At 46.1% G+C, this 26,953-nt stretch overlaps 1 protein-coding gene across 3 annotated transcripts in view; it reads left to right on the plus strand.

Annotated features, from left to right (window-relative positions):
* PLXNA4 (plexin A4) overlaps window positions 1-26,953 on the plus strand; it is a 475,791-nt gene that overhangs the window by 31,085 nt on the left and 417,753 nt on the right. For all 3 annotated transcript variants that reach the window (XM_030479279.1, XM_030479280.1, XM_030479281.1), the window contains exon 3: window positions 20,395-20,577. In XM_030479279.1, the coding sequence (XP_030335139.1) occupies window positions 20,395-20,577 (183 nt within the window). The remainder of the gene's footprint in view (window positions 1-20,394; window positions 20,578-26,953) is intronic.

Consider the following 26,953-nt stretch of genomic DNA (forward strand, 5'->3'; position numbering starts at 1 on the left):
CCTACAAATGGTCTGAAGAAATTGCCTTAGTTTATTCTGTCATTTCACTAGTGTCATTGCAGAAATCTGCGCCAGCTTTGATAGCATACACAGAAATCAGCATTACAGCCAGCACTGCACCCAGGCTGCTGTAACAGCCCCTTCTCTGAACTTTGATTTCCTCCCTTAATTAGCTCTTTCAAGTGAGAGGCAAGTTCAAGCCTGAGCAAAGGGAATATGGAGAAACACCAGAGCGCTTTCCTGCCCCATAATCTCAAGGCAGTCAAGGATATGGGGTTGCTCTGGCTTTTTCTTTGTACTCAAGCCTCCTTTGCTGGGGGATCCCTGTTGTCGTTCCTTTACAGGACAAGGACAGACCAAGAGGAACACAGATGGAAATTACATTGCAGGGAGGCTGATCCTGCCTTACTCTGCCCTAATTCCCCTTTACACCAGTGCTCTCAGCATCACTGCTTGACCTTGCACTGCTCTCATACTCCCACACCAAATGTGTGGAGGGACAAGTCCTTCATTTTAGTTGGGATCTCTTCTGCTTAGACCTGCAAAGCTCCCTATGGAGTATTGCACAAGGAGAAAGGCCATGCCCAAACCTGGCTTTGAGTTTTTTTGTTTAGCCTTAAGGCCTCTGCACATTCAAAAAGCTGCCTTTAGATTTAAGCTGGGAGCTTCCCATTGGAGTTTCTTTCCTGGGCTGTTAAGCCTATCCATGCATTTACATATCCCTTCTGCTTGTGCTCCATACTGATGTTTGCAATACTGGACCTCCTAAATCAGGAGGTTTGAAAACTGTCAGTAACTTCACTGCTGTGGCTTTAGATAGGAGAAAAAAGGCCAACAACTTTCTTGTGTCCTTTGGTGTGAGCCCCAGCCAAGACGACTGATATATCTGAATTTGAAGGGATAGAGGCTGGGGAGATGACAAGGAACCAGGGACAGGTTGACACAGTGGGAAAAACATTTAGAGCATATTTGTGACTGCATTTCTTCACTCTGAATCAGAGACGCTAATGCTTCCCAGCTGGAAAAAGAGCCTGGAGATCCTTGAAGAGAAAAACCCAGGACTCTGAACAGTGTAGCTAAGTAGGCTGTCCTCTCTTTAAATGAGTCTGCTTAGAGCTGCTGGCAAGCCCTGTCTGAGATCAGCTGTGCTGCCCGAGGGAAGAGGTATTAGTGGCTTGGCTGCTGTAAGGGTTGCACAGTCCAGCTGCTAAGCTTGGAAAATATTTGATGGTTGGTGAAGTATTTTGGAGCCTGGATATATGTCTGAGGGCCTCGTCTCCTTTTGCTGATGTCCTGCTTTGCCAGCTATCCACCAGCACTGCCGCTCTGCCTCTTAGCACATGTATGTGAGGTGGCTCTAAAACCAATTACAAACTTTCTCTTTTTTTTTATGGATGTCAAATATTTCTTTGCTGGTGTAAATATAAGCTTAACCTGTCTGTGATTGAGGCTGGACCTGAACTTCAGTTCTGCTGCCCTGCCTTCAGCAGCAGAAATCCTGCATGTGAACAGTGATACAGCTGATGTGGCTTGTATTGAGCAGATGGGTAGAGATGAGATGTGGGAAACCATCACTGAGCATTGCAGAAACACTGTTAGAAGACATATTTCAGCCTTTCTTTGTGGTATTAACTGTAGGACCATGGATTATGGAGCTGGGCTCACTGCATCGTCCTTGCATCTTGGTGCATATTCAGGTCTGGCTTTGATTAGTAAATAGTTTTCTAAAGAAGTGATAACTGACTCAGAGGGGATCCACATGTTAGGATGCTTCTGTTCCTGCCTTGGTGTAATGCTTATTCAAGGCTGCTTTAGGGCAAGAAATGTCTCCTGGGGACCATTCCCAGCACAGCTCTCTTCACTTGCAATATGCACACAAGTAATTACAGGGATGTGGGTGAATGTTGGAGTAGTATAGTGCAGAGTCTGCAGTTCCTCTGGTCAGGCAGCTGGAGCTGGAGAAGTTGAGGTCAGATAGGACTTGGCAACAAGCTGGGCTGGACACACTGTGTCTCATGGTCAACGTGCAGCAGGAGGCATTGGGTCTGCTGATGTCCTGCAGGGTTGGATGCCCTGGAGACTGGTTTGCAAACTCAATGTGAAGGCAAAGGATGGAGGCACAACTGTAATGAGCCTGTGCTTCTCTTGTGCCAACCACACGTTCATGTTACAGGGGGTTGGAACTAGATGATCCTAAGGTCCTTTCCAACCCAAACCATTCTATAATTCTATGTTAGAAGTGTGATAGAAGAATTTCCAGAACGGGAAATATAAAAGTCCAGAGATGAATGGAGGATCCTCAATATTCATTCCTCCTCTGTTCCTGTGTTACAGCTTTCCTCCTATTAATCTTCAGCATAAATCAGGAAAAAATGATGGATTTTTATGTCTGGGCTGTTGATTTGCAAATTGGCAATGTTCACTCAGGTGATGAACAACAGTTCCAGGTAATACCTCTCTGGTTTTCCTCGCTGCAAATACAGGATAATAGCTCATATTTAAAGAACACCCTTGACCCCAAATGCTTAGAAATTCATATAATCATAGAAAAATGAGGCTGAGAAAAAAAAAAGAGTCTTATGGGGTCATCTGTTTTGGCCTTCTGCCCTACTTATAACATTGCTGACAGATGTTTGTCTCACCTTTTCTTAACCTCCAGCAATGGAGCAGTGGAGGGAGGTTCATCTATCACCCTACATGATCTGTCTTGGCTGCTTAGGAAGTTTTCTTGCATGTCTAATCTAAATCTCCTTTCCTGATGGCTGAAGCCATTCCTACTTACAGAGAGCACCTTCATCCCCTCTGGCTATCTGGCAAGAGCTTTGTGTGTCACTAAAGTGTGACCACTTCTGTGGTGCATTGTGGTGCATCAGTGTATGGAGCAGAGGGACTGAAGCTGTGTGGACAAGCAGGATGTTGGCAGGAGGAAAGGCTGTCCTGGAGGGAAAAGGAGACACATTGGAACAGGTTGCCCAGAGAAGCTGTGGCTGCCCCGTCCCTGGCAGTGTTCAAGGCCAGGTTGGACACAGGGGCTTGGAGCAACCTGCTCTAGTGGAAGGTGTCCCTGCCCATGGCAGGGGCTTGGAACTGCAGGAGCTTTAAGGTCCCTTCCAACCCAAGTTCTATGATTCTTAAAGCAGAAAGCAATCTTCATGTTGGTTAAAGAAGGCCGTGGTTTAAATATGCTTCATAAACTTTGTAATTAGCTGTTGATACAGTTAGGACATGCTGGATTTCTTAAAAAGAGAGGTACTTTGGAAGGAGGATGGAGGTGTAAATGGCCCATTTTGTATAGGACTTGGTCATCGGGGAATCTGTTGATTTTCATTACTATGGAATAGGATTAACAATAGGTGCATTTTGAAGCCCAGCGATTGAATTACTGGGATGCTCAATAGTGAAGGCAGGGGAGCCTTCCGCTCTACCTTAGGGAGCAAGCTGGTGAACTGCTGTGTGGGGCATAGAAGCATAAATGAAGAAGAGGTATTGGAGACTGACCCCAAAGCAGCATGAGGGTGTCACGGCCTCCTGGTGAGATGCGAGAGGAACGTGGATCCTTGCTGGAGCTTCGGCTTGCAATGAAGCCCCAAACCTGTTGTGTCATAGAATCACAGAATCATAGAATGGTTTGGGTTGGAAAGGACCTTGAGATAATCCAGTTCCAACCCCTTGCCATGGGCAGAGACACCTCACACTAAACCACGTCACCCAAGACTCTGTCCCACCTGCCCTTGAACACTGCCAGGGATGGAGCATTCATAACCTCCATGTCGATGGCATGAGATGCTGGTTGCAACCCAGGGCTGCTGTTCTGGGAGATCCTAGTGTCCTCATCAGCCTGATGTGCCTCGCAGCATCACCTGCTGCTGTGCAGCCTAACAGACTCCAGTCCCTGAACTGAAAAGGTGTCACCTCCATCACTGTAGCTTTTACTGGATATGCAGCTTGAATATCTGTCCAAGATAATCAAAGTGTCTGTCCCCAACTATCGCCTGGCTTCTGCCTTTTGCTGGTATTTTCTTTTCCTTTTGGCAGGAAATGGAGTTTGACTGTTTAAATTACTGTATTCAATCTCTTCCTGTTTTTCATGGCAGCGCTGTCACTTGGGGAAGAAAAGCAGTGTTTTTGGAGCTGACCAGCCAACAAAAGGCCTTGTGTAAAGAACTGGGCAATATTTTTCCAACACTTTGCTAACAGAGGGCGGGCAAGGTGGATGTTTGGGACCTGAGTCATTGTCTGACAGTGAATTGGCTATAAAGGCTTCCTGTGCTTCTGATGCTTCAAGGCAAACCTAAGTCAGTAACTTCTCTAAAGCATCTTTGGAGATACTGGTGCCTAGGTCCTCAAGAGTCCTACATCTCCTCCTTGAGGAACAAGAATCCACTTATTCCTCAAGTGGATTCTGCTCTCCTGCTCCCTCCTGCTTTCCTATATCCTCCCTGCCCACCTGTTATGGTTGAAGCCCAGGTGGCAACCAAGCCACATATAGCTACTTGCTTGGTCTCTTGCGGGTGGGATGAGGGAGAGAAATGGAAGGTAAAAGTGAGCAAACTCGTGGGTTAGGTTAGACACTTTAATAGGGAAAGCAAAGCCGTGCACAAGCAAAGCAAACCAAGAAATTGATTCACCACTCCCCATCAGCAGGGAGGTGTTCAGCCATCTCCAGGACAGCAGGGCTCCATCACGCATAATGGGGACTTAGGAGGATGAACACCATTACTTCAAACATTCCCCCTTTCCTCCTTCTTCCCCCAACTTAATATGCTCAGCACGACTTCATATGGTATGGGATATCACTTGGGTCAGTTGGGGTCAGCTGTCCTGGCTGTGTCCCCTCCCAACTTCTTCTGCACCCTCAGCCCCCTCACTGGTGGAATGAGGAGCAGAAAAGGCCTTGATGCTGTGTAAGCTCTGCTCAGCAGTAAGAAAACATCCCTGTCTTATCAACACTGTTTCCAGCACAAATCCAAAACACAGCCCCATACCAGCTACTGTGGAGAAAATTAACTCTACTCCAGCCAAAACCAGCACAATCTCCACCCTTTATTCCATACCATTTACGTCATGCTCAGGTCTCACACTATGCAATACATCCTTATTAACCCCTACGATCCTTTCCATCCTTTGATATAATGCACAGATATCATTCCCTTGTTTTATGGACAACCCCTATAGAATGTCTTTAAAACAACCATAAATGGAAGAGTTCATTTAAGTCCATGGCTTTGGGCTCCATATATTATGGTGGTCACTTAGGACAGGAGGGGTGGTGTGCTCCATGGAGTTCTGGGGCACCAAAGCCAGGAATTAGCTAAAAGTAGAGGGTATATTGCAGATTTGTCCTTCCATGGATGGCTGTCAGGCATGCCTGGATGCCAGTTGGGAGCACAGGCATTCTTCTTTGGCAGCATGAGCACCTTGCTTCATGCTTGGTCCTTGGTGCTGGGCCATGGGCTCTCTTCTGCTCCATGCCACCCGCTTAGGAAGAGCCATTTCTCGCTCAGCTGGTAGAAGGAGTTTGTGTGTGGTACGGGACAGTCAGTTTGACTCCTGGCAAGGCCACTGTTGGTGATGGGCTGGCCAAGATTTTCCTATGAACAGCCTATTTCATGGTTTTCCTCTTCCTCCCAGGCCTTGCATTTATCATCACTGGTGTTAATAAGACACAGGTCTATCAGAGCACCTCTGAGACACCAAGATGGGGAGCAGCATTACCTCTGTTTTACAGGAGGGCTGGCTAAGGCACAGTGAAACATAACGTGCAGGGCAGTTGTAGCTCGGAGACTCCTGGATCTTAGTACTGTGCCCAGTCTGTGCCCAACTGTTGCAGGAAGAGCTGCAGAAGACACTTTCTATAAGAGCAACTAGCGATAGGAAAAGGGGAATGGCTTTAACCTGCCAGAGGAGAGATTGAGATGAGCTCTTAGGCAGAAGTTGTTCCCTGTGAGGGTGCTGAGGCACTGGCGCAGGATGCCCAGAGAAGCTGTGACTGCCCCATCCCTGGCAGTGTTCAAGTCCAGAGGCTTGGAGCAGCCTGCTCTAGTGGAAGGTGTCCCTGCCCATGGCAGGGGGTTGGATCTGGATGAGCTTTAAGTTCCCTTCCAACCCAAACCATTCCATGATTCTATGATACTATGAATATCATCCTTGCTATTGTATTCCTCTCTAGCATGGGGGACAGAAAAACAGGGTCATTTAGAAAGAAGGACATGGGCTAGACATGCTAAAAGAAGGGGCATTTTAAGGAACAAAAAATCACTTTAGAAACTAAAAAGCAGGAATTGTCATCTCTATCTATCATTTCCCTCATTATTTTCCCTTAAAAGAGAAAGGTTGGGGTAGAAAGAGAGTGTTAACTTTTGCTTAGCCCTTGGGAAAAGGAACGCATGGAAGTAGGTCAATGCGATACTGCTGCTTTGACATTTTACACACACAGCCCCTGCCCATTTCTCCTGGCGGGTATGTGAGCCTGATACTTTCCCATGGGAATGACTCAGTCCCAGGAATGAGCTATCAGTTTCGTGAGACCTCATAGTGTCACCGCTTGCCAGTAGGGCAATCCTAAGTAAATCTCTGTGGGTGTCAATGCTACTTGTGCTTGCACAATCATGGCAGTTTGTTCATCTCTACTGCACAGACCATGTACAAGCCTTTTGGTACATGTGGGCTTTGGTACAACAGGGGCTGTTCACCCTGGAGAAGAGAAGCTGAGTGGAGACCCCGGAGCAGCTTCTGGTGTGTGAAGGGGGCTACAAGGATGCTGGAGAGGGACTCTTCATCAGGGACTGTAGCGACAGTACAAGATGGGTCCAAACTTATCAGGGGAGATTTAGGTTAGATAGAAGGAAGAAATTCTTTACTATGAGGGTGGTGAGGCACTGGCACAGGTTGCCCAAAGAAGTGGTAAATGCTCCATCCCTGGTAGTGTTCAAGGCCAGGTTGGACAGGGCCTTCAGGAACCTGATCAAGTGGAAGGTGTCCCTGTCCGTGGCAGGAGGGTTGGAACTGGATGATCTTAAGGTCCTTTTCAACCCAAACCATTCTATGATTCTTTGTCTTTAAATTATGCAGACTGATGTTTCTGATCCAAAGGGCTCATGGTCAGTGGGGGTCAGTCCTTGGTCACCATTTGACAGTGCTTTCTTTTTCTTCCTCTGAAGATGCAGACAAAAGCAGGAGCCAAAACAACAAAAAAGACACATTGCAGTCTGTCAAAGGCAGTAGCCTCAGAAATGCAGTAATGCCTCTCTGGGAATGCCCACTGGAAACTCAGGGACGGAGCAAACAGCCTTGTTACTGCCAGATCTCTATTTGTATAATTGGTCACATCAGTTTGTGTTGGATGAGAATGTGTGTGCATGTGTGCAGAGCGTGTTGTCAGAGGGACTTGCTGAACCCAGCAACTTTGATAAGAGGTGACATGACAGTATCCACTTGCTGACACTGGAAGCTGGGGTGGGTGGAGGGCTTAGCTGGGGAGGCAATATGGACAAGGGTAGGGCTCTGACTTCGGGGTTCTGCAGCTGAGCTCTGTGATTTGCGAATCTCCCCCATGCACCTTCCCACTCATACAAGGATGCTGGAGAGGGACTCTTTGTCAGGGACTGCAGTGATAGAAAAAGGGGTGATGGGTTCAAACTGAAACAGGGGAAGTTCAGGTTAGATATAAGGCAGAAGTTCTTCCCTGTGAGGGTGCTGAGGCGCTGGCACAGGGTGCCCAGAGAAGCTGTGGCTGCCCCATCCCTGGCAGTGTTCAAGGCCAGGTTGGACACAGAGGCTTGGAGCAACCTGTTCTAGTGGAAGGTGTCCCTGCCCATGGCAGGGGGTTGGAACTGGATGATCTTAAGGTCCTTTCCAGCCCTAACTATTCTATGATTCTATTATTTCTCCCTCTCCATTAGGCCTGACCACCATCTCTCCTTCAAAGCTGGCTGTGCTCCAGGATGAAAGGCACTTCATCAGAGAAATGTCTTATCTTGCTACAGGAGGCAGCTCAGATGAAAGTGAAACAGGGAGATCTTTCCAGTGACGTGGCTGGTGTTTCTCATGATTATTGTTGGTAGTGGAAGTGACCAGAGATGTCTGGGGCTGCACTCCTCTGGCTAAGGCAGAGCTGAATTCAAATCACTGCTCCGAGCAAGGTCCTGGCCCCTCTGTAACTGAAATTAGGGAAGTCTCCCCACCTCTTCCTCTGTGAGGTGACCAGCAGCTCATTAACTCTATTAGCATGCCTAGTGTTCATGCTAAGGACATGACAGTCGGGGTGTAATGGAGTTGCAGCAATGAGACCTTCCTGGCTTTTCCATCGATGTACATGTCTATGGCTGAGCAATGCTGGGTGAGCACTAGACTTTTCCAGCATCCACATGAGCTCTTAGGTCAGCCTGGGTATAACTGCTGGCAGCATCCCAGTCCTCTGGACATCCCCAAAAGCCCACTGCTCTTCATGTGGGCATGCATATGTTCACCTGGTGAGACCTCATTTGCAGGCACCACATGGGTTCATCTTCACTTCTCCCTCAGTGGTGGTCCTTTCTCCCATGTGGTACCTGCCTGCTTTCACCCAGCAGGGATAAGGAGACTTTCCTGCCTCTGTAAAGTGCTCTGCACTCCAGGCAGGGCAAAAAGTGGCTTTGGAGGCTCAGCAGAAGAGAAAACCATAAACTTTTAAGCACCTACATCAACAGAAGCTGCACTTAAGGGCTGTAAACCAGAGTCTAATTGCACAGAGAGGATGATTGCATTTGAGGTGTTAAGTATGTTCCTTAGTATTAAATGCCTGTCCTTGAAAAGATACTTCCAGATCAGTGTGCATACAGAAATAATGCTGGTGGTAATTCATTACCTTCTTATCACACCCCCACCCTGCCACTTCTCCTTCCAAAATCCTCATTGTTTGTCCTGGAGGGGGGAAGAAAAAAAGCATTCTTTGGAAACAACCTCCTTCTTAAACCCATTTATTTCCTTCCTAAGCATAAAGCAAGAGGAAACCCTATTCCTTTAAGTGGATGGGTGCCAAACCTACTCACACTGCTGTTCTCTGCCGGCTCCTTGTGTCTGATTGACCCTGCTCAAACAAAATGTTCATTGAGGACAGAGCAGGGCTCAAGGCTGCTGAGTTGCTGTTGTGTCTGAGATATTTCAGGCACAGTTCCCTCCCCCATCATCAGTCCCATCTCTGGACCATGCTGGCTCTGCCTGAGCTCAGCATCAGCTCCAGGTCCTGGTGGTTCCTCAGTAGCTGCTGCTGTAGGTGAGCAAGGTGCCAGCTTCTCCATCACTGCCTGTGTTTCTTGCCACATGGACAATAAGTTTTGTTTCTGGGAACTGGTCTTTGCTGCTTTCCCTGCCAGCAATCCAGGCTGTTTTCTTCTGTGGTTGAGCCCTGTGGTTGCACGTGGCTCAGCCTTGCATTTTTGGAGGACTCCATATGATCTCCTCGCATTTTTTCCGTGCCAGGAGATCAGCTTCTTTGCAAACCTGACCTCATATTGCCTGGCCAGAAGGTTGTCTGTGTGGCAATCGGAATGCTTGTGCAACAGTTATTGTTTTAAAGGCAGCAAGCAAAACTCAGCTATCCTGGAAGAGCCAGAAGCAAAGTAAATCCAGCTCCGTTCATGAGCCTGATACTATTTAAAGCACCTCCGGACTGGAGGCAGGAGTTTATACAATAACCATTCTGTTGAGGAGGGGGTTTATTCAGCATTGCATTCAGCATTGCTTTCTGGCCCAAATCCTGAGCAGACCCTTTCTCACTTGCCTGGTGCAAGTGTAGTATTGGGGTGAAAAACAGTGCAGGGTCAGCCTTAGTACTTGGAGAATCAGCAAAGGAGTTTAGCCCCCAGGAATAGTCTGATGCACGTGTCTGTTTATTTTATATTCCAGCACACGCATAAGGTTTATTTCTCCCCCCAAATAAGCATGTTTCTCTATTTATCCAAACTGCATGGAAACCTTATACCAGGTAGGGTAATACAGATGTTGGAAGCACTCGTCCTGAAGACTGTCCGGTGTGAAGATGGAGGCAAGAGATTCAGAGAGATGTCCAAATCTCATCTGGTCATCTTTCTGCCCCAGACACTTCCAACTAGCCATGACTGTGCTAGTCTGGGATATGATTTTGCTATAATTTTGCTTAAGAGGCATTTTATTGGCACTGGCCCAGTCTTTGGGTAACATAACAGCTTTGGGACCAAATGCAGTGTTAGCACAGCCAGCATGGACCTGGCTAGATAGGTATGTCCAGAATCAGGATGGAGCTGGGGATCTGGGCATCCTGCACACATCTACCTCTGAACCAACCTTCTCTTCATCTCTGCTTTGTTGCACAGATCGATGTCAGTGTGTGGATGAATGTGACTTGCTGAAATGTAGACTTTTGTTGCATCTTTCTCCTGCAAATAACCATAAAATACATAGCACCTAACATCTTCCCTGTGCCATCAGCACCCAGTTGCTTCAATTTAGAGCTAGTAAACGTTGCAGTCCCAATGTTTACTGCTTTAGAATATGGATTCTAATAATATTTATAATATTTAAAGAAGTACTTGAAGCTCAGGAAAGGCACGCAACTAAATGGTAGCACCACAGAAAGACCGTGAGACCTCTGTTTCCTCCTTGCAGTATTGGAGCTGGCATTGCTGATAAAGCATGTGGGTGACATTAGATCAGTAGGAACAACATCGTATTTTCCTTGTTTCAATGTCATTACCCCGTCATTGTCAGTGATCCAAAATATAATAGGATTTGTTCAGCTGATTTATCCTGTAAACAAGTGATATTAGCCGGTCTTGTATTTAGACACACAGAGAGAGTGGGAGAGGCAGAGTGAGAGAGCGTGCAGAAGGGAATAATAAACACGTACTCCTCCTAATGAGGGAATGACCCAGCACTTATCAATGGGTTGGGTCTATTGGTTGGGATCCTGAGCCAAGAAACACAGGGCTGTAATTATGGTGTCCCTGCTTCTGAGGGCTGGCTGCAGCCTTCTGCTTGCACAGTCCGGCTTTCAGATGCAGGAGGATGCTGAGCTTAATGGCCTGGGTGAATTTATACTCGTCTGACATAAGTGCTCTGAATTCCTTAAGTACCAAGATCTGCACAGACAGAGGCAGCAAGTGGGGGATTTTATAATTCAGGGCTCAAGTGCTTTAGTTTGTTGTTTAAACTGATAACCAGGGATTCTTTAAATTCATTTTCTATGAGATGATAGGACCAGACACAACTCAGTTCTCCCTGATAGAGATGCACAGCACAACACTCTGTTATTTAATGACCAAGCCAAGGATTCTCCTACCCAGCCAAGCTCTCTCAATTTCCCCGTGCTGAAGAACAACAGCACATCCATGTCATTCATTATAACACTTAACTTACCTTCACAGGACCACGGTGAAGCTTAATTAATGCTTTTAGGAGGCCTTGGGGTATCTGGGTGAAGGTGTTCCCTGCATGCAAAGCAGTGTTGTTGTTTCGTTTATATAGTGCTGTTCATGCATGTGGCACTTTGCAGCCCCAAGGATAATTTTGCCTGTGTAACAAAATAATAATTATAGTAATTGTGATTCAATGGAGAATCTCTGGTGGTGCCAGCGTAGGGGAGGCAGCTGGACTCTATGCGGCAAGGTGCTGATGTGCATCACTGCAATAGGAATAAGGGGTGTTTGGCAGCTGCCAGAAATGCTTCAGAAATGCTGCTTTAACCATTCTGCTCCCAGCATGTGTTGGGAGATAATGGGCCAGGCATGTTGCCAGTGAAAGGGAGAGCAGGTCAGCAAGAGAAGGCTCCTACATCTTTCAACATTACATGCAGCAGCAACAATGGTATTGTTGTGGAGATCTTAGAAGAGCCCTACAGTGTGAATGTTGTGTCATAGGATCACAGACTGGTTTGGGTTGGAAAGGATTTTAAAGTTCATCTAGTTCCTGCCGTGGACAGGGACACCTTCCACTAGAGCAGGTTGCTCCAAGCCCCTGTGTCCAACCTGGCCTTGAACACTGCCAGGGATGGGGCAGCCACAGCTTCTCTGGGCACCCTGTGCCAGTGCCTCAGCACCCTCACAGGGAAGAACTTCTGCCTAAGGTCTAACCTAAATCTCCCTGGTTTCAGTTTGAACCCATTACCCCTTCTCTTATCACTACAGATGGTGAGAGTCCGTCTAGTGAAGATGGGCATGAGCATTTGTAACTTGAGGAAGGGAATGTCTCTTTGTTGAGAGTCTCTATTGGATGGAGAGACTGAGAGAAACCCATGACTGAGAGAAACCCATGTTGTGGCAAAGGATGCTCACGGTTATGGAGCACAGCTGACAGAGGATAGAGCTCCAGTCTCTTCATACACCCTTTTCATCACTGCAGTTGGTGTTTCCAGGAATTTGTTATGCAGACAACTTTTGGCCAATTATGGAAATGCGACATCCTTTAGGATAAAATGCAGCAGCCGGCAAGCGCTTCTCCTTCTCCCAAAGGCATCTTTCTGCCTACACAGAAACCCCTTTTTACCTAAGGTTTTCCCTCTCTGGGACTCTTACTCCCCATCTCAGCTACAGCAGCACCAGGGGAAGTCAGTGTTTCAGATGCGTAACACAGCTTTGCTGCTGGAATATGTTCTTACAGAAGAGCTTTAGCAGCTTATTTGATCAATACTTCACTGCTGAAAAATCCCTAAATGCCTATTTACCCAATAGACCATGGTGGTTTCAAAAGCAGAGTCTCCGCACTCAATAATATCTTTTTTTGGGGGGGGGGGTATGAAATATTTCAAGTGAATTTTTTTAAGCTTATGGAAAGCACCGAGCTGACAGCCACAGAGATCATATTCCTCTGCTTATCCTTCAGTGCTTCATCCATACAATCCTCCAGCCTCTGAGCCAGCAAAAGGAGGTTAATGGGACTATAGAAGAACTCAACTGCTTTTACAGCTGCTCTTTGGGTGCCATTTATCCTTTGTTTGTATGTACAGTTGCCACCAATAAGGGGATGAGCCTCACTGACCAGACACCTCAGGGATCTGATTTTCACCTCAACTGCATGGCTTGGTGTGCTAATGCTGAGATTTCAGATCAGAATGCTGGAGATATTTGGAGGAAGGGTGGAAATGATGTGCAAAGAGTTGTCACAGACTGGTTTGTGTTGGAAGGGACCTTAAAGCTCATCCAGTCCCAACCCCCTGCCATGGGCAGGGACACCTTCCACTAGAGCAGGTTGCTCCAAGCCCTGTGTCCAATCTGACCTTGAACATTGCCAGGGATGGGGCAGCCACAGCTTCTCTGGGCACCCTGAGCCAGCACCTCAGCACCCTCACAGGGAAGAACTTCTTCCTTCTATCTAACCTGAACTTTCCCTTATCCAGCTCTGCTGAGCAAAAGGCCTGAAGACTAAAGAAACCTGTTGGTCTCTGTAAGAAAGGCAGCCTCCCTTCAGGAAACAGCCAATTTTATGATGTGGAAGTACATGGTATAGACTGTTGGGAACCCTTACACTCACAGTATAGCAGGAACATAAATGCAGGCATCAAAACTTTGTACTACATTAAGATTCTGGAAACTTGACACTAATCTTTGAACTGATGCTTAAAGTACAGACCTAAACCCCAAACGCCTGTACCAGTTCTAGTCAATTTGGGTAACTTTCCCCCCGGTCTTGCATTCCTGGATTACGTTTTGAATGAAAACCTCTTAGCATAGTGAGTGCAATTTCCCTGTAATTGGTAAAGTTACTGTAACTGCACTGTCATTTGTATATGGTGACATGTAATTGCATGGTAACCATTGCTGTGGTTGCACAAGTGAAAAGCAGTGTGCAATTATAATGTATTTCCAAATGCTGGCTCTTTAGCCAGCTCCCATTATATCACAGAGCACCCTGGGGAAACAGTACTGGGTATTTTTGTATGTGATTAGACTGCAGGCTAACCACTGAAGAGTGGGTCGGTTGGTGATCTGAGCTATCTTTGGTTGGTGGCACAGGGTTCCCATCTTTTTGTCCACAAAATTTCCCTGTGGCTTTGAATTACAGATGGCAAAGGTCTACAGACACTGATGCTCATTGGGAAGCCTGCAGCCTTTTCCTGACCCATTCTCAGGAATGTGTGCAATGGGGAGGGCTCTAAGAGGCACCAAATGATGTGAATGATGTGGCATGAGGTGAAAGTCAGAGAGGCTGTCTCCATCCTGCACTAGGACCTCATAGCTAGACACAACCAATGGGGTGGAATGGGATGGTTCTGATGAAGTGCACAGCATAAACCATGGGGAGAAGGTCAGATGAACCAAGTCTCTTCTGACCCAGGAGCAGCATGGCCAGAAGGAGATACTGCAGGAGGTCAGAGGCAGAGTCAGCCCAATGTGAGGACGGCAATGTACAAATGCCAGGGGTAGGGCAAACTAGCGTTGAATCAGTTCACCAAGCATTGAAGCCCATGCTGATACCATCAAGAGGACATGTACAGGCAAACAGGAGAAGCACATGCCTTGGGTACCATGCTGCTGTTGAAGTTTAGAGACCTGTGGTTTGCAGGGAGATGGTTTCCATCATTTGCAGCCCCAGTGGGTAGGGATTTATGGTTCACCCCTGCAGCAGGTGATCTAGACCCTAAATTTCCTAGCTTGTACCTCTTCAGGTACCATTAAGCTCCTGGTGACAAGTTTTCTAAGGCTTCCATCTCTCAAGATTTCTAAATACCCTATTGAGCAGGATACGTGCCCATCCTCACCCTTACTCAGTCCTTGCAATCAAGAAGGAAAGATCTTGTAGTCAGGTGATGGAAAAGACCTTGGATATCTCCTCGCAAAGACTCAGATTCATGTTACTGTTGATTTCTTACTGCTGGCAGCACAGACAGCTATAATGTATGTGTTCCTTTCATTGTCTGACGTAGCCAAGCCTGAGATAACCAGAGTGAGAAGCCAAGTACCTGCCACCATATGAAGACAGGGCTGTTAGGTATTAGCAGTAAATCAAAGGCAGGACTTGGCTGTTGGGACAGCCTTTATCCCCAGTGAGACTGTGGAATTGTTTTGGAGCCTGCTGAGATATGTGGAAAAAGGCCCCTGTGCTTTGACTGGGGAGGAAGATTTCACAGGAGTGAAAGCAAGGAGGACTGAGGAATGGATAATCCTTCATTGAAGCTTTTCCAGAAATATGGATTAGGACGTGTTTGATTATCAGGGGCTGTTTCAGAGGCAAATAGCAAAAGCAGATGTTTACTGGACAACTGCAGTTTATTATGAGCAATATTTGCACTGGCCCCCTAATATCTGGTGCTTCAGGTATTTGTGCAGTGCCGAAGTGCTCGGTTCTGCTGGGGAATCGGATGAGGATGGGGCAGGAGGTGCTGTAATCAGAGCTCTAACCCTTCTGCTGAGTTTGGGGGTTTCTAGGGGCTCAGCACATCCCTAGAGGACTGAGCCAGCACCAGCGTTGTAAAACCATCCTCTCCAGGATGGCTTGGTTATGTTAATTACTTCTTTGATAGGCTTAATCCTGGAGAAGACAAATGCCTGCAAGAATCCTCCTGTAAATCAGGCCCATTCTTCTGCAGATCCTTCCTATCTCACTGGAATATGTGAGATATTCCAGTGACACTTGGCCACGGTGTCACCGCTGTGATGAACCCTCTGGTTGCTGATGCTGGGATTGGTGGCAGGAGCAGACCGCAGCTTCTCACCAGCTGGTTTTCCCCCCTGCACATCAGCCCAAGACGGAGAGGCAGCTGGTGGGATCAGGAAGGCTTTTATGTCCAGGAAGCTGCCAACTATCTCAAATGAAGGTATTTTGGATATGTAGAGCACCTTATAAACCTGTGTTTAGCAGCTTTCCTGTGGCAAAGGGGTGGTGAGGAATATTCCCTCTCTCCTTCTCTTGCAAGTGGGATGTTGAACTGATTGACTCCAATCCAGCATCTCACCTGCAAGACCCCCCTTCCCTTCTGAGTTACCTACAGACTGTGCAGTGAATTTCTGGGTTAGATTATGACTGCTCATGATGTGAGAATTGCTGATCCTATTCCTGCCTCCTTAGATCTTCCCTTTGCCCCCTCTCTGATATCCCAGCTGCTGCAAGCAGAGTGAATTCACATCCTCACCTCCGCTTTCATTCTGGAAAGTCGTTAATGTAAAATTGCCAAGCAGAGAAGCTCCAGAGAGTTTAACGTGGCTGCTTTATATTGCTGCTAGGAGTGCCTGGAATTGAAAATAAACCTGCGCTTGCAACTCCTGACCCTTTCATCATAAATCCAAACTTCCTTATGTGTTTCTCTTCACTGAAGATGACTGTGTTTCTGCCCTTCCAAAGGTGCATCTGCAGCTGAGAGCCACAAGCTGCACAGAAGCTGGGTGATGTTTATTTGTAGGGTTTTGCTTTCTGGCATCTCTTTGCAGATGATCCCCAGAGGAAAAGTTATATGTTAAGCGAAAATGGTTTTCATGTGGCGTGTGGCTTGCTGGCCCTGCTCCTATTCTTGGGGGATGGTTGTGCACATTGCAAACCACAGCTCTGAGACTGCTTCTCCAGCACCCATGTAGTAGCGTCTGAGTGAATGTCATTGCCTTATCTGCCCTCACATACCACTTTGTGTGCCTTAGAGCGTAGGGTGTGCTGTGATGCTCCTAGGTCTCATGTGAACCGTGTCCTGTAAGAGAAAGTGGTGCTTGGACGAGGTTTGGGTTGGAAGGGACCTTAAAGATCATCAAGTCCAACCCTCCTGCAATGAGCAGGGACATCTTCAACTAGGTGAGGTTGCTCCAAGCCCCATCCAATCTGGCCTTGAACACTGCCAGGGATGGGGCAGCCACAGCTTGTCTGGGCACCCTGTGCCAGCGCCTCAGCACCCTCACAGGGAAGAGCTTCTGCCTAAGATCTCATCTAAATCTCCCCTCTTTCAGTTTAAAGCCTTTCCCCCTTGTCCTATCACTACAGGCCCTACTAAAAAGTGTGTCCCCATCTTTCTCATAAGCCCTTCTTATAAAGATATGCCCTGCAAATAATCTGAGGGAAAGAAGATGAAATAAATGGGGTTAAATTTACTTTTAAATTTAGTTTATGGGGGAAAACCATGACGTCAGCCCTGTTACAGGTAGGTCTGATTTCAGCTGGAGCTGAGCCCGGTCTGATGGAGGAGTAACTAACCTGTGGCAATTGGATTAATTAAGTCTTGATAGGTTGAAGGTGTGCTGCTGATCAGTCACAGGTTATTGTACTTGGTGCTGGGATCTCTGGGTCTATATCTTCTCAGGACTTTGAAGGAGGGTGTGGGTTATTTTTGGTTGTGTGTGTTTTGGTATATATCAACAGCAATCACATAGTTTGGCTATCATATCTTGGTTACAGAGGGTTCAGACCTGCTTGGGGAGCAAGCAGAAGTAGCTTGTATCTTCCTGCAGAACAGCCCAGGCAGCTCCTGCCTGAGATTTGAGGTCCTGGGTCATGCAGGAAGGCAGACCAGATGATTGCATGCATCCTTTCTGGTCTCCAGCTACTTTAGCTGGAGTTTAACTGTGCTGTAGAGAGAGAAGTGTGAGGAAGGCTGTGCTGTGCCAAGGAGGGTGTCTTGGGCTGTGCCAGCTCTGCTTGATGGCTATTGTTTCACTGCTTGTCAGTGTAATTTCCTGTTTGAGATGGAGCTTCATACACTGCACTCCAGGTAAGATGTCTGCTGGCACTATTGAGGTCTTCGTTTTCTTTGTGGTGAAGAAAGCTGTTTTCCATTTCTCTCTTTTTCCTTTAAAACCATGACAAAGCAGGACTTTCTTCCGCTTTTCCCTTGTCCCTCTTTCTGTCATTTGTATAAGGTTTGGGTATTTCTTTCTTTCAGTCTAAAATGATTCTTTTCTCAGTCTGTCAGGACATCAGTTTGAGATATACATAGTTTTATTATAGCATTGAAAGACAGTTCATGTTAATCTGAGAGCTTAAAAGTTTCTGACCAAACTGGGCCTGACCTCAAGACCTGGATTATTCTCAGACCATAGAATCGTAGAATGGTTTGAGTTGGAAAGGACCTTAAGATCATCCAGTTCCAACCCCCCTGCTATGAGCAGGGACACTTTCCACTAGCTCAGTTTTCTGAAGGCCCTGTCCATAGGATCCTACATCCATAGGGTGCTTCAGGTTGGAAGAGACCCCAAAAGATCATACAGTCCATGCCTCTGTTCAAAGCATGATACATCTTAATGTTAAATACTTAGGCTGAGTGAATCTGCTGGAGTCCTTCTGCAATCAGTTGGCTCTATTAGAAGGTTATCCAGTGCATTACAAGTTTGGTTGGATGCCTCTTTCTCTAACATACCTCCTTTCCTCTGTTGATTATGGAGGTAGTTTAGATGACCACTGTAGTCTACTTAGTAAGATTTCACATGGCTAAATCTAGATGAGATGGATCCCACCCCAGGTAATGTATTGCTTCAAACACATTTGTACCTCCTGAGTAATCAAGCTGCAGTTATTCCATCCTGACCTGTGTAATGAAAGCTGTGCATGTTCTCATTACTACAAACACTGAGCTTTTGCAAGCCATGCTGTCAGCGGGCATGTCCTGCCTCTCTGAAGTGTGGCCATCAGCTTAGGGGTACTAGACCTAAGGTGAATTTGGCCTTTGGATGTGGGATGCAGATTTATCTTAGACTTTGTGCTGGCATTGTAGACTAGCAACATCCTGCCTGCTGCTCATGGAAGCTGTTGATCTGATGTGTAATTGCTCTTTGAGCTGGTGTTTTAGCTCTGAAAGGGCAGTCCACAAACACTAATGACTCTTGCAGGCCAGAGCTCAGGCTAGCTGTTCCTTACTAATGGCTGTTTGAATTCCCCGTAGGTTTTATGTGTTTATAAATACATTTAGGACACGTTATTCTTCCATTCAGTAAAACCGTCTGTAATTATTCCTTGTAATTGCTGGGTGAGGATAAAATGAATCAGCTATCAGGCTTTTACTGCTTGTGAACTCAAGTAAGGAGCAGTGCATATTCTAGTCATGCTTTCAGGAAGATGGGAGCTCAGACAAAGAAAACTGTCATGGTCTTTTATCACTGATGTGTGAAAACTAGGCAACCTTCTGGTGCAACTAATTATTGCCTTTCTAGGCCTTAGTCCAGCAAAACATTTTAAGTGGATGCTTAACTTCAAATCTGTGAGTGGCCCCAGTGAGATTAATAAAGAGTGACTTCTTTAGCCATCATGTACTATGATATTTGAAGCTTTATTTGACTTACTCTATGGAGATCATATTGGCCACCTGAATTAGCCTTGCCTACTGCCCAGATGGTGCCTTAAGGTAGAAAAGTTGTCTGTACTGTTGTGCTGCTGCACTTCTGTAACTCTCTGAAGCCCAAAGAAGCACCCTCGGAGATAACTAGGCACTATGTGCACTCATGCACAAGAATCTCAGTGGAGCATCTGTCTGGTGACAAGCCTGTTGAGTTCAAATGCAATAGGTGTTGAAACTTAGGCAGCAGTGTTAATGAACAGGGACATTTCTCTGGTTGTGAGGAGCTCATGGGTATTCCAACAAATGCTCAAAAGCTCCCATAATAGCTGCGAAACCTTCCCTGCTCTCCAAAGCGCTTCAGTGAGTTACAGTATGCCAATAAAATGGATAAATGTGGATAATCTCTATTTCATGGGGAGGAAAAATGGATACCCAGGAGGATGAAATGTCCGGGCCAAACAGTATGAGAGAAGAACCCAGGACTATATGATTAAACTAACCCCAGTGATGGGGAATGTGTGCAGTCACTACCTATAGTGTGATAGCACAATCCTTAGCATGGTCCCTATTGCAGATTTGGCCTGGGCTGACCAGCTCTGCTGCAGACAAAGCCTGGCCATGACCTGGGGGACTGTAATATCCAAGGTGTAACACTGAGTGATGCTACAGAGTTTGGAGGTGAAAGGTGTGTAGTTATTTAGGTTTCATAGATACGAGCCTTACTGTTTGGTCTCGGGGCCAGAAGGCAGGCCAGGGTCTATTTTACTTGCCAGCACAGATTTAAGTCTGTGGTTTTTACTGTGGATCCCATGGGAATGATGTGCATACTTCTTTTGACAGAACCAGAGACGTTTAAGATGTTTTTCAGCAGACTTTGTCTTTGATTGCTAGGTCTTGACTGGTAAAACTGACTGGTAAAGCAGTAGGAAAAAGGCTTAACATAATGTACCCTGCTGGGCTGTCATTCAAGAGAAGCAAGTTTCCAGTTCTCCCTCTGTCTGTAACTCATCATGCAAGCTTGGACAAATCTTTTCCACCTCTCTATTTCTCCAGTCCTGCCTTTGTCATTGATTTGTCAGCCTGCCTAAATTTTAGGCATGTTATGCAATGAGGTCCCTGCTTGGATGGATGCTTCCCAAATGGCTAAAGAATTGTTGGCTTCATTTTATGACATTCTCTTTCTTTGTCTTTTATAGCTGTTAACAATTGATGACAATTTCTGTGGCCTGGATATGAATGCCCCCTTGGGAGTATCATCCATGGTGCGAGGGCTCCCTATTTTCACGGAGGATGGAGACAGAATGACATCTGTGATTGCTTACGTCTACAAGAACCACTCCCTGGCGTTTGTGGGCACCAAGAGTGGGAAGCTCAAGAAGGTAAGACCTAATGTGGTTCTCTAATTCAGATTTTCACGTTCTTATGGAGACTTGGAGTGTTGCATTGGGTGTGAACGCAGTCCTAAGGTGTATCACCTATTTTGAGGATAGAAAATGTTTCTGTTGGCAAAAGTCTGTGTTTTGCCCTTGAGGCATAGAGTTGGTGTGAGAAAGGAGAAAATCCTCCTTCCAAATTGTTGTTCATCAGCAGTTGAATGTTTCTGAAGTCAAACCACAGCCCCAGCCAGGCTTGGTGCAGTTTACATCCAACAGATTCTTTTGTGTGGTCAGACCATCTCTAATGAAGTAGTGATCACAGGGTGTCTGCGCATGCTGGAGAAAAACTGTGGCTGAGGTTTGCTCAGAAACAGAACTCATACTCTGGAGATCTTTCTTCAGAGCAGTGTGACTGGGTTGTGATTTTACCATGAGGCCAGCCTGGGATTAGTTGTTGCTCTGTTTAGGTCAGGCTGGGTGCTTGTGCTGAAGGATGAGTGTTTCAATCAAAAGCAAGCTGTGTCTTGAATGATAACGAGCATTATGTTTTGGTTGATGCCACATAAACCCAAATGCATTAAAGAGTGTATTTATGCTCTTCACTGTGTGTTCTCACTAAAAATACGTCTGTTGCATGGTTGTGGCTCTGTAGTTTGCCATGTATGGCATTAGCAGAGAGGCTTGAGAGGTGGAAGCTGGGAATTATCTACCTGTGGTTTTCTCACGGCGAGAAGATGTATTAAAAGTGACCTGCTTATGGTAATGATGGGCACTGCCTCCATTTCAACCCGTGTGTGCCAGTCTGACAGTGTTTGTCTGAATGCTCAGCCCAGGGGTGTTACATGTGCACGGAGATTGTGGCTTTGCCACGATAGAGACAGGTGAGAAGCTGTGACTGGAGGTTGGGCAGAGCCTTTGGGGTTGGGTGTTGATTCCCCTTTGAATCCCTTCTGCAAGTCAAAACTTTCAGGTTGAGGAGGGGAAGCTATGATAAGGTGAATGGTTTGTGTATAGGATGGACAAAGCAGACATGGGGGAGTTATTTGTTCATGGATGCTTAAGGAAGGTTTGAAGTCTCCGGTTTTGTTCCTCTACCTGTTTCTTCACTTAAAAAGAAAATCAGGGTTGTATATTCAAATGCCCCTCTGCAAGGGAAACAGGATTCAGCTCACTGTTCTCTGTCTCTGGCTTTGCTCAACAAAACAAAGACTGCTGATGCTTTTGAAAACAGAATATTATCGTTTTTTAACAGTCCATTCAGGCACATGGAAAAGGAGCCAAATTGATTTTTTTTTTCTTTTTTAAACAGTTGTAATAAAAATAATCTCCTCCCCTGACTAATTAGGTTTTGCTCCCCTGTCATCTGTGATATCATAATAAACTGTTTAGTTCTGCAGTCAGTCTCTTGGGGGGGAAGAATGGGCTAGCTGAGATTTGAATGGTAAATATCCAGGAGACCTAAACAGTTAAGAATGACTGCTGCTGCTTCCCTGCACTCCCAAGCTTTTGGGTTTTCTTTTGGCTTCAGGAGAAGCAGACTCAGACACAGCTCTGCCTTTGCAGGTCACGTTGCAGAATCCAAGATTTGATTCCTTTTAATAGGGGAAAATAGAAGAGAAAGCTTTTAGTGCTTAACGGAGTGTGGGAGAGAGCGGGGACAGCCTTATAGGGTAAAGAATGGGAAGAGGGGAGATAAACAGGCTGATGTAATTTGAGAAACCCTCATTTTATTCCCTTTTTTCCTAATGCACTAATATTCTGCCTGTGGTAGTTACTGTATTGGGTCTGTGTGTTGAAGCAGAGCTGGAGTCTTGGGCTGGGATCTTCCTCAGCTGAATGAGTCTCCACCAGAGAGGCAGAATGCAAAGGCAAATGGTGCTCCCTTGCACACATGTGGTTGTTTTGGACCAGTTGATCCAGGCTCTGTGAAACCTTAAGTTCTTGCAAGTTCAGCTCCATCCTTGCTGTGACTTCTGCAGTCATTGACTCCCCTCCACGCACTGCCCTCTTGCAGGGCTCCTGAGGGTATCTGAGCTCAGGACACCAGCCTCTTTTCCCCTCTGGGTGCCACAAGAGGCCAGTTTGTCCCTGAGGATTTTCACTTGACACTCCTTGATCCCTGCCAAGACTTCATGGGCCTTTTGGTGCTTTGTTTTCCATCTTGGCTCATCAATCAGGTGCTTTTGAGTAGGAAACAATGGAAATACTACATCGTTATTGCAACTCCAGCATAATCCATTATGTTAGCATGAAGTTTGCTTTATGTTTGTTTTGTTTTTTTTTTAAAGCAAATGCCTATGGGGAGATTGGAATAAGCTTTATAGGATGAAATGAGACTCCGTGTACCAATGGACAAAGCCCAGGAGACATATTTTATACTGCTTGCTGGGTCTTGCCATGCATGGTGCATACTGCTGGTGCAGCACAGCTACTCCGTCAAGCTACAGTGAAGTATTTCAGATAGCATGAAGAGAGGAGTTATGAGATTATCTCTGAGATATCAGGATCTACTCAGTTGCTGGAAGACTCAGTGCAAGTAATTACAAGGTGTTTCTGGAGGAACTTCCCTTCTTTTCCCCGCAGTTTCAGTCTCTTTCTCTGTGTGTATATTTTTGTATGGAAGTGGCAGACTGTATATCAGATTTTGATGTGTGCAATGCGTGAACACTTTACAGAATACCCACAGTCATAAAGCAATATCTGTTAGTTGATATACAAATGTCACATATGTCAAAGGAATTTATCCAGTGGCACACACAAGTGAAGTGAAATATTGTGCTTTACGGGGACGTATAATTAAAATGAAAACTAGCAACATATCAGGAATCTGCCCATGTAACCAAGACAACAAAGAGAGAAAGAAAAGAGAAAACCAAGATACAGATAGGGTAGGAAAAGAGTGAGTAAAACAGAATGACAAGGTTGGCCTCAGCTATTTCACTGCCCCAGGCAAAATACATTTTGCAACCCTCGCTCATTCACACAGCTACATGTGCAGACCAACAGGAAGGCACTGAATAATGTGCTGGAGAAATATGCCTCCAATTCTGCTGCCTTGTCCACAACACAGCCAGAATGAAGACATAAATACGATAAAAATGCAGAGCTAGGGAAAAGAAATAGTTCCCTTGCCCGTATGTTATGTATAGAAAGCAGCTCCCTTGGATTAAAGGCCCAGTGGGTGCTGGTGGCATCTTGGGGATGGAGAACAGTGGCCCAGGGATGAGTGGGTTCAGTTCTTTGCTCCACTGTAAACTTCTGTTGTGCCTTTGTACCTCATTTTCTCTTCTGCAAAGGATAGGAAATATTTTGCTTGCTTAAAGAAGCATTATATGATTATATTATTGCCCTATAGGTTGGTTGTGAGGTGTGTGATCATATCAAACAGTTAAACTAGACAAACGGGATAGAAACCAAGCTTCTGACCACTTGTGGGCATTAAAAATCCCACAGTGCTTTTTAAAGAGAAATATTTCATCTTACGGTGCTTTTGGTTACATCCTAATATCTGTAATTACCTTCTGTGCTGTCTGACCAGCAATGTTCCTTGTGCTTCCATACCATGCTGGTAAGTGTTGCCACAGCTTTAGTGTACTCCAGGATGTCTGGTGGTCTTCGTTGGTAGAGTGAGCTCTTATGTATGATGGGAAATAAATCATGCTTTGGCAAAAAAACCCAGTGGCTGAAAGTGATTTGGCATTCCAGTGAATTTTTAGTGATTGTTTTCGGGAGATATGAAAGCATCGCTTGAGTTTACCAATATCTGCTTTGTCTCTCTACGAACAAGTGCAGTAAACCACCAGGAAAAGAAGTTATTCCTGGGTATGTGCTTCCTACAAACCACTTTGCTGTAAATCAGCCAGGTGCTGAATTCCACTGGCTCATTCGCTCTCATGACAGGCTTATCTCTTCACTCTGGTGGCAGGAGAAAGCTAGAGATGTACCCACGGAGATGCTTTGCACATGGTTTTGTATGCTTGGTCTGGATTCTTTTTCTTGTGCCTGGCCAAATTCTATGCCACTAATACCTGTCATCACTAAGGGAGCGAAGCAGTATTCGGTATTCCTTCCCATGGCATTTAATTTATGGGTCACTGCTTTTACTCAGATTGTTTCCAGTCAAAGCAATACAACTTACCTGTGCTTATTCGGTGGGTAGATGCAATTGGACTTTACAAATGTCAGCCTAGGAACTGCATTTCTAACAAAACAAAGCCCTTTGTCCATTTTGAAATGTTTATCTGAGAATGGAGTCGTTGTAATCTATATCTGTTTGAAACTTCCCCATAAAACATAACTACTTCTTCCAAAGAAGTATTTCACTCAAAGCCTTTTCTATGCTAAAATCCTCACAGAGAAAGAGATTTGGCTTAAAACCCAATTCTTTCACTCTGTGGCCTGTATTTCATTTTTCATAAAGTCCCATCAGTTTGAGGTCTTTGAAGGGCTTTGTAGATTTGCATTGCCATTTGCGGGGAAGGTTTTCATTCTGATCAGAGCGCTCTGAAATCTGGCCAGCACTTTCCACCACTTATCACCTCTGTTTAGTAGAACATTCTCAATATCACTCAGCTTCATGAACCACCCTCTGGATTACCCTGAACACTCAAGACCCAGTTTTCTTTGGATCCAGAGACAAAGCACCATAGGGAGATTTTTAGATCTAAGACCTTGGATTTGCAATCCTCATTTGGCCCATCTCACACTGTGTTGAGGAAGGCTGGTGTCCTCGGATAGGTAATTGGATTGGAAAGTACATGCAGGTCTGAGCTCCTGCTAGTTCCTGGCCACATTGCTGTGGCTATCCTGTCCCATCAGCCAGCTAACAGCTCTCCTGCTTGGGTGTCATAGTGCTGTAATGCTGTTTACAGCCCATCTGCCATGAAGAAAGAATGGGAAGCTGTCCTGGGTTCAGCAGTAGGTGACAACTATTGAAGGAGTCAGCCTGTGGCTTGGAGAATCATATCATAGGATACTAGAATGGTTTAGGTTGGAAGGGACATTGAAGTTAATCCAGTTCCAACCCCCCGCCATGGGCAGGGACACCTTCTACTAGAGCAGGTTGCTCCAAGCCCCTGTGTCCAACCTGGCCTTGAACACTGCCAGGGATGGGGCAGCCACAGCTGCTCTGGGCACCCTGTGCCAGCGCCTCAGCACCCTCACAGGGAAGAGCTTCTGCTTCAGAGCTCACCTCCATCTCCCCTCTGGCAGGCTAAAGCCATTCCCCTTTGTCCTGTCACTACATGCACTTGTAAAAGGTCCCTCTCCAGATTTCTTGTAGGCCCCCTTTAGGTATTGGAAAGCTGCTGTAAGATGCACCTTGCTCTGCAGTAGTGTCAGGACTGCTTTAATAAGGTAACCTTGAAGGACATCCAAACCTGCAGTTCAATTATCATTGTTGGTTGTTATGATGAGCCCTCTTGCTGCAGTCATTCATTGCCCTCTCACGTATGGGATGAGATCCCTTTCCAGAGCAGGGTTCATCCTATTTAGCAAGAGAGAACAGCTGAATCCTGGTGGGACTGCCAGCATGTCAGGTCCTTCCACAAAGCTGTTGGCTCTCAAGTGCTGTGAGTGGGCAACAGAGGAATGAAATAGAGTTTTTCATGCAGAAAAGAGTAAGGTAAATGGGTGCAAGTGATAGGCAGAGCCCCACAGGTGGTAGAGCTCTGGGTGGGCTGGTGGAACCATGATGTATCCCCATGGAAAGGAGTATCTTCCTTTTCTCCTCTGATACCTTGCCCCCATCCAAAGAGCTGGAGCTAATGAGAGAGCCCTGGATTCTCCATGCGCAGGATTGAAGTCTCATGATAACTGCAGACAAAGAGATCCTCACTGTTTCTCCAGCCTAAGGGGGGTTCTGAATACACACAAAATGAGAAACACTGCTCGGTTTTGATATTCCCTGGAGGATGTTCTGCTGCTGACAGCTCTGTGTGAATGTCAGCAGGGAACCTCGGCTTCCTTCTCCTTCCCTCTGCTGCTTTGAAAGTCAAGGGGCTTTTTGAATGTTATTTCTTTTCCCCCAACTGTTTGGCAAGTGGACTTGACTGCTCTGAAAACATGCTGTAGAGGCTCTGGCTCCTGCTGGGAAGCTGGTTGCTGCCGTGGCCTCTCCTCACAGCTTCATAAGTCAGCAGGAGTCCGACTGCTTCACTCGCTTGTGATGGAGTGATACCACTTCCCATCTGTATTTGACGCCTGTGAAGGCTGCAGTTGTCTGTGTCCTACATTGATATACAGTCCCTCTTTGAGAGGTTGTTGCCAGCTTAGATGTCGTGAAAAGTAGCTCCATTTTCTGTCTGTAAAGTTGTGATTTTGGTAGCTGTGGTGTACTTGGCACTTGATACCCATGTTGGGTGTACCAACAGGCAGCCCT

Source organism: Strigops habroptila, chromosome 3 (assembly GCF_004027225.2).
Source record: "Strigops habroptila isolate Jane chromosome 3, bStrHab1.2.pri, whole genome shotgun sequence".
Taxonomy (NCBI): domain Eukaryota; kingdom Metazoa; phylum Chordata; class Aves; order Psittaciformes; family Psittacidae; genus Strigops; species Strigops habroptila.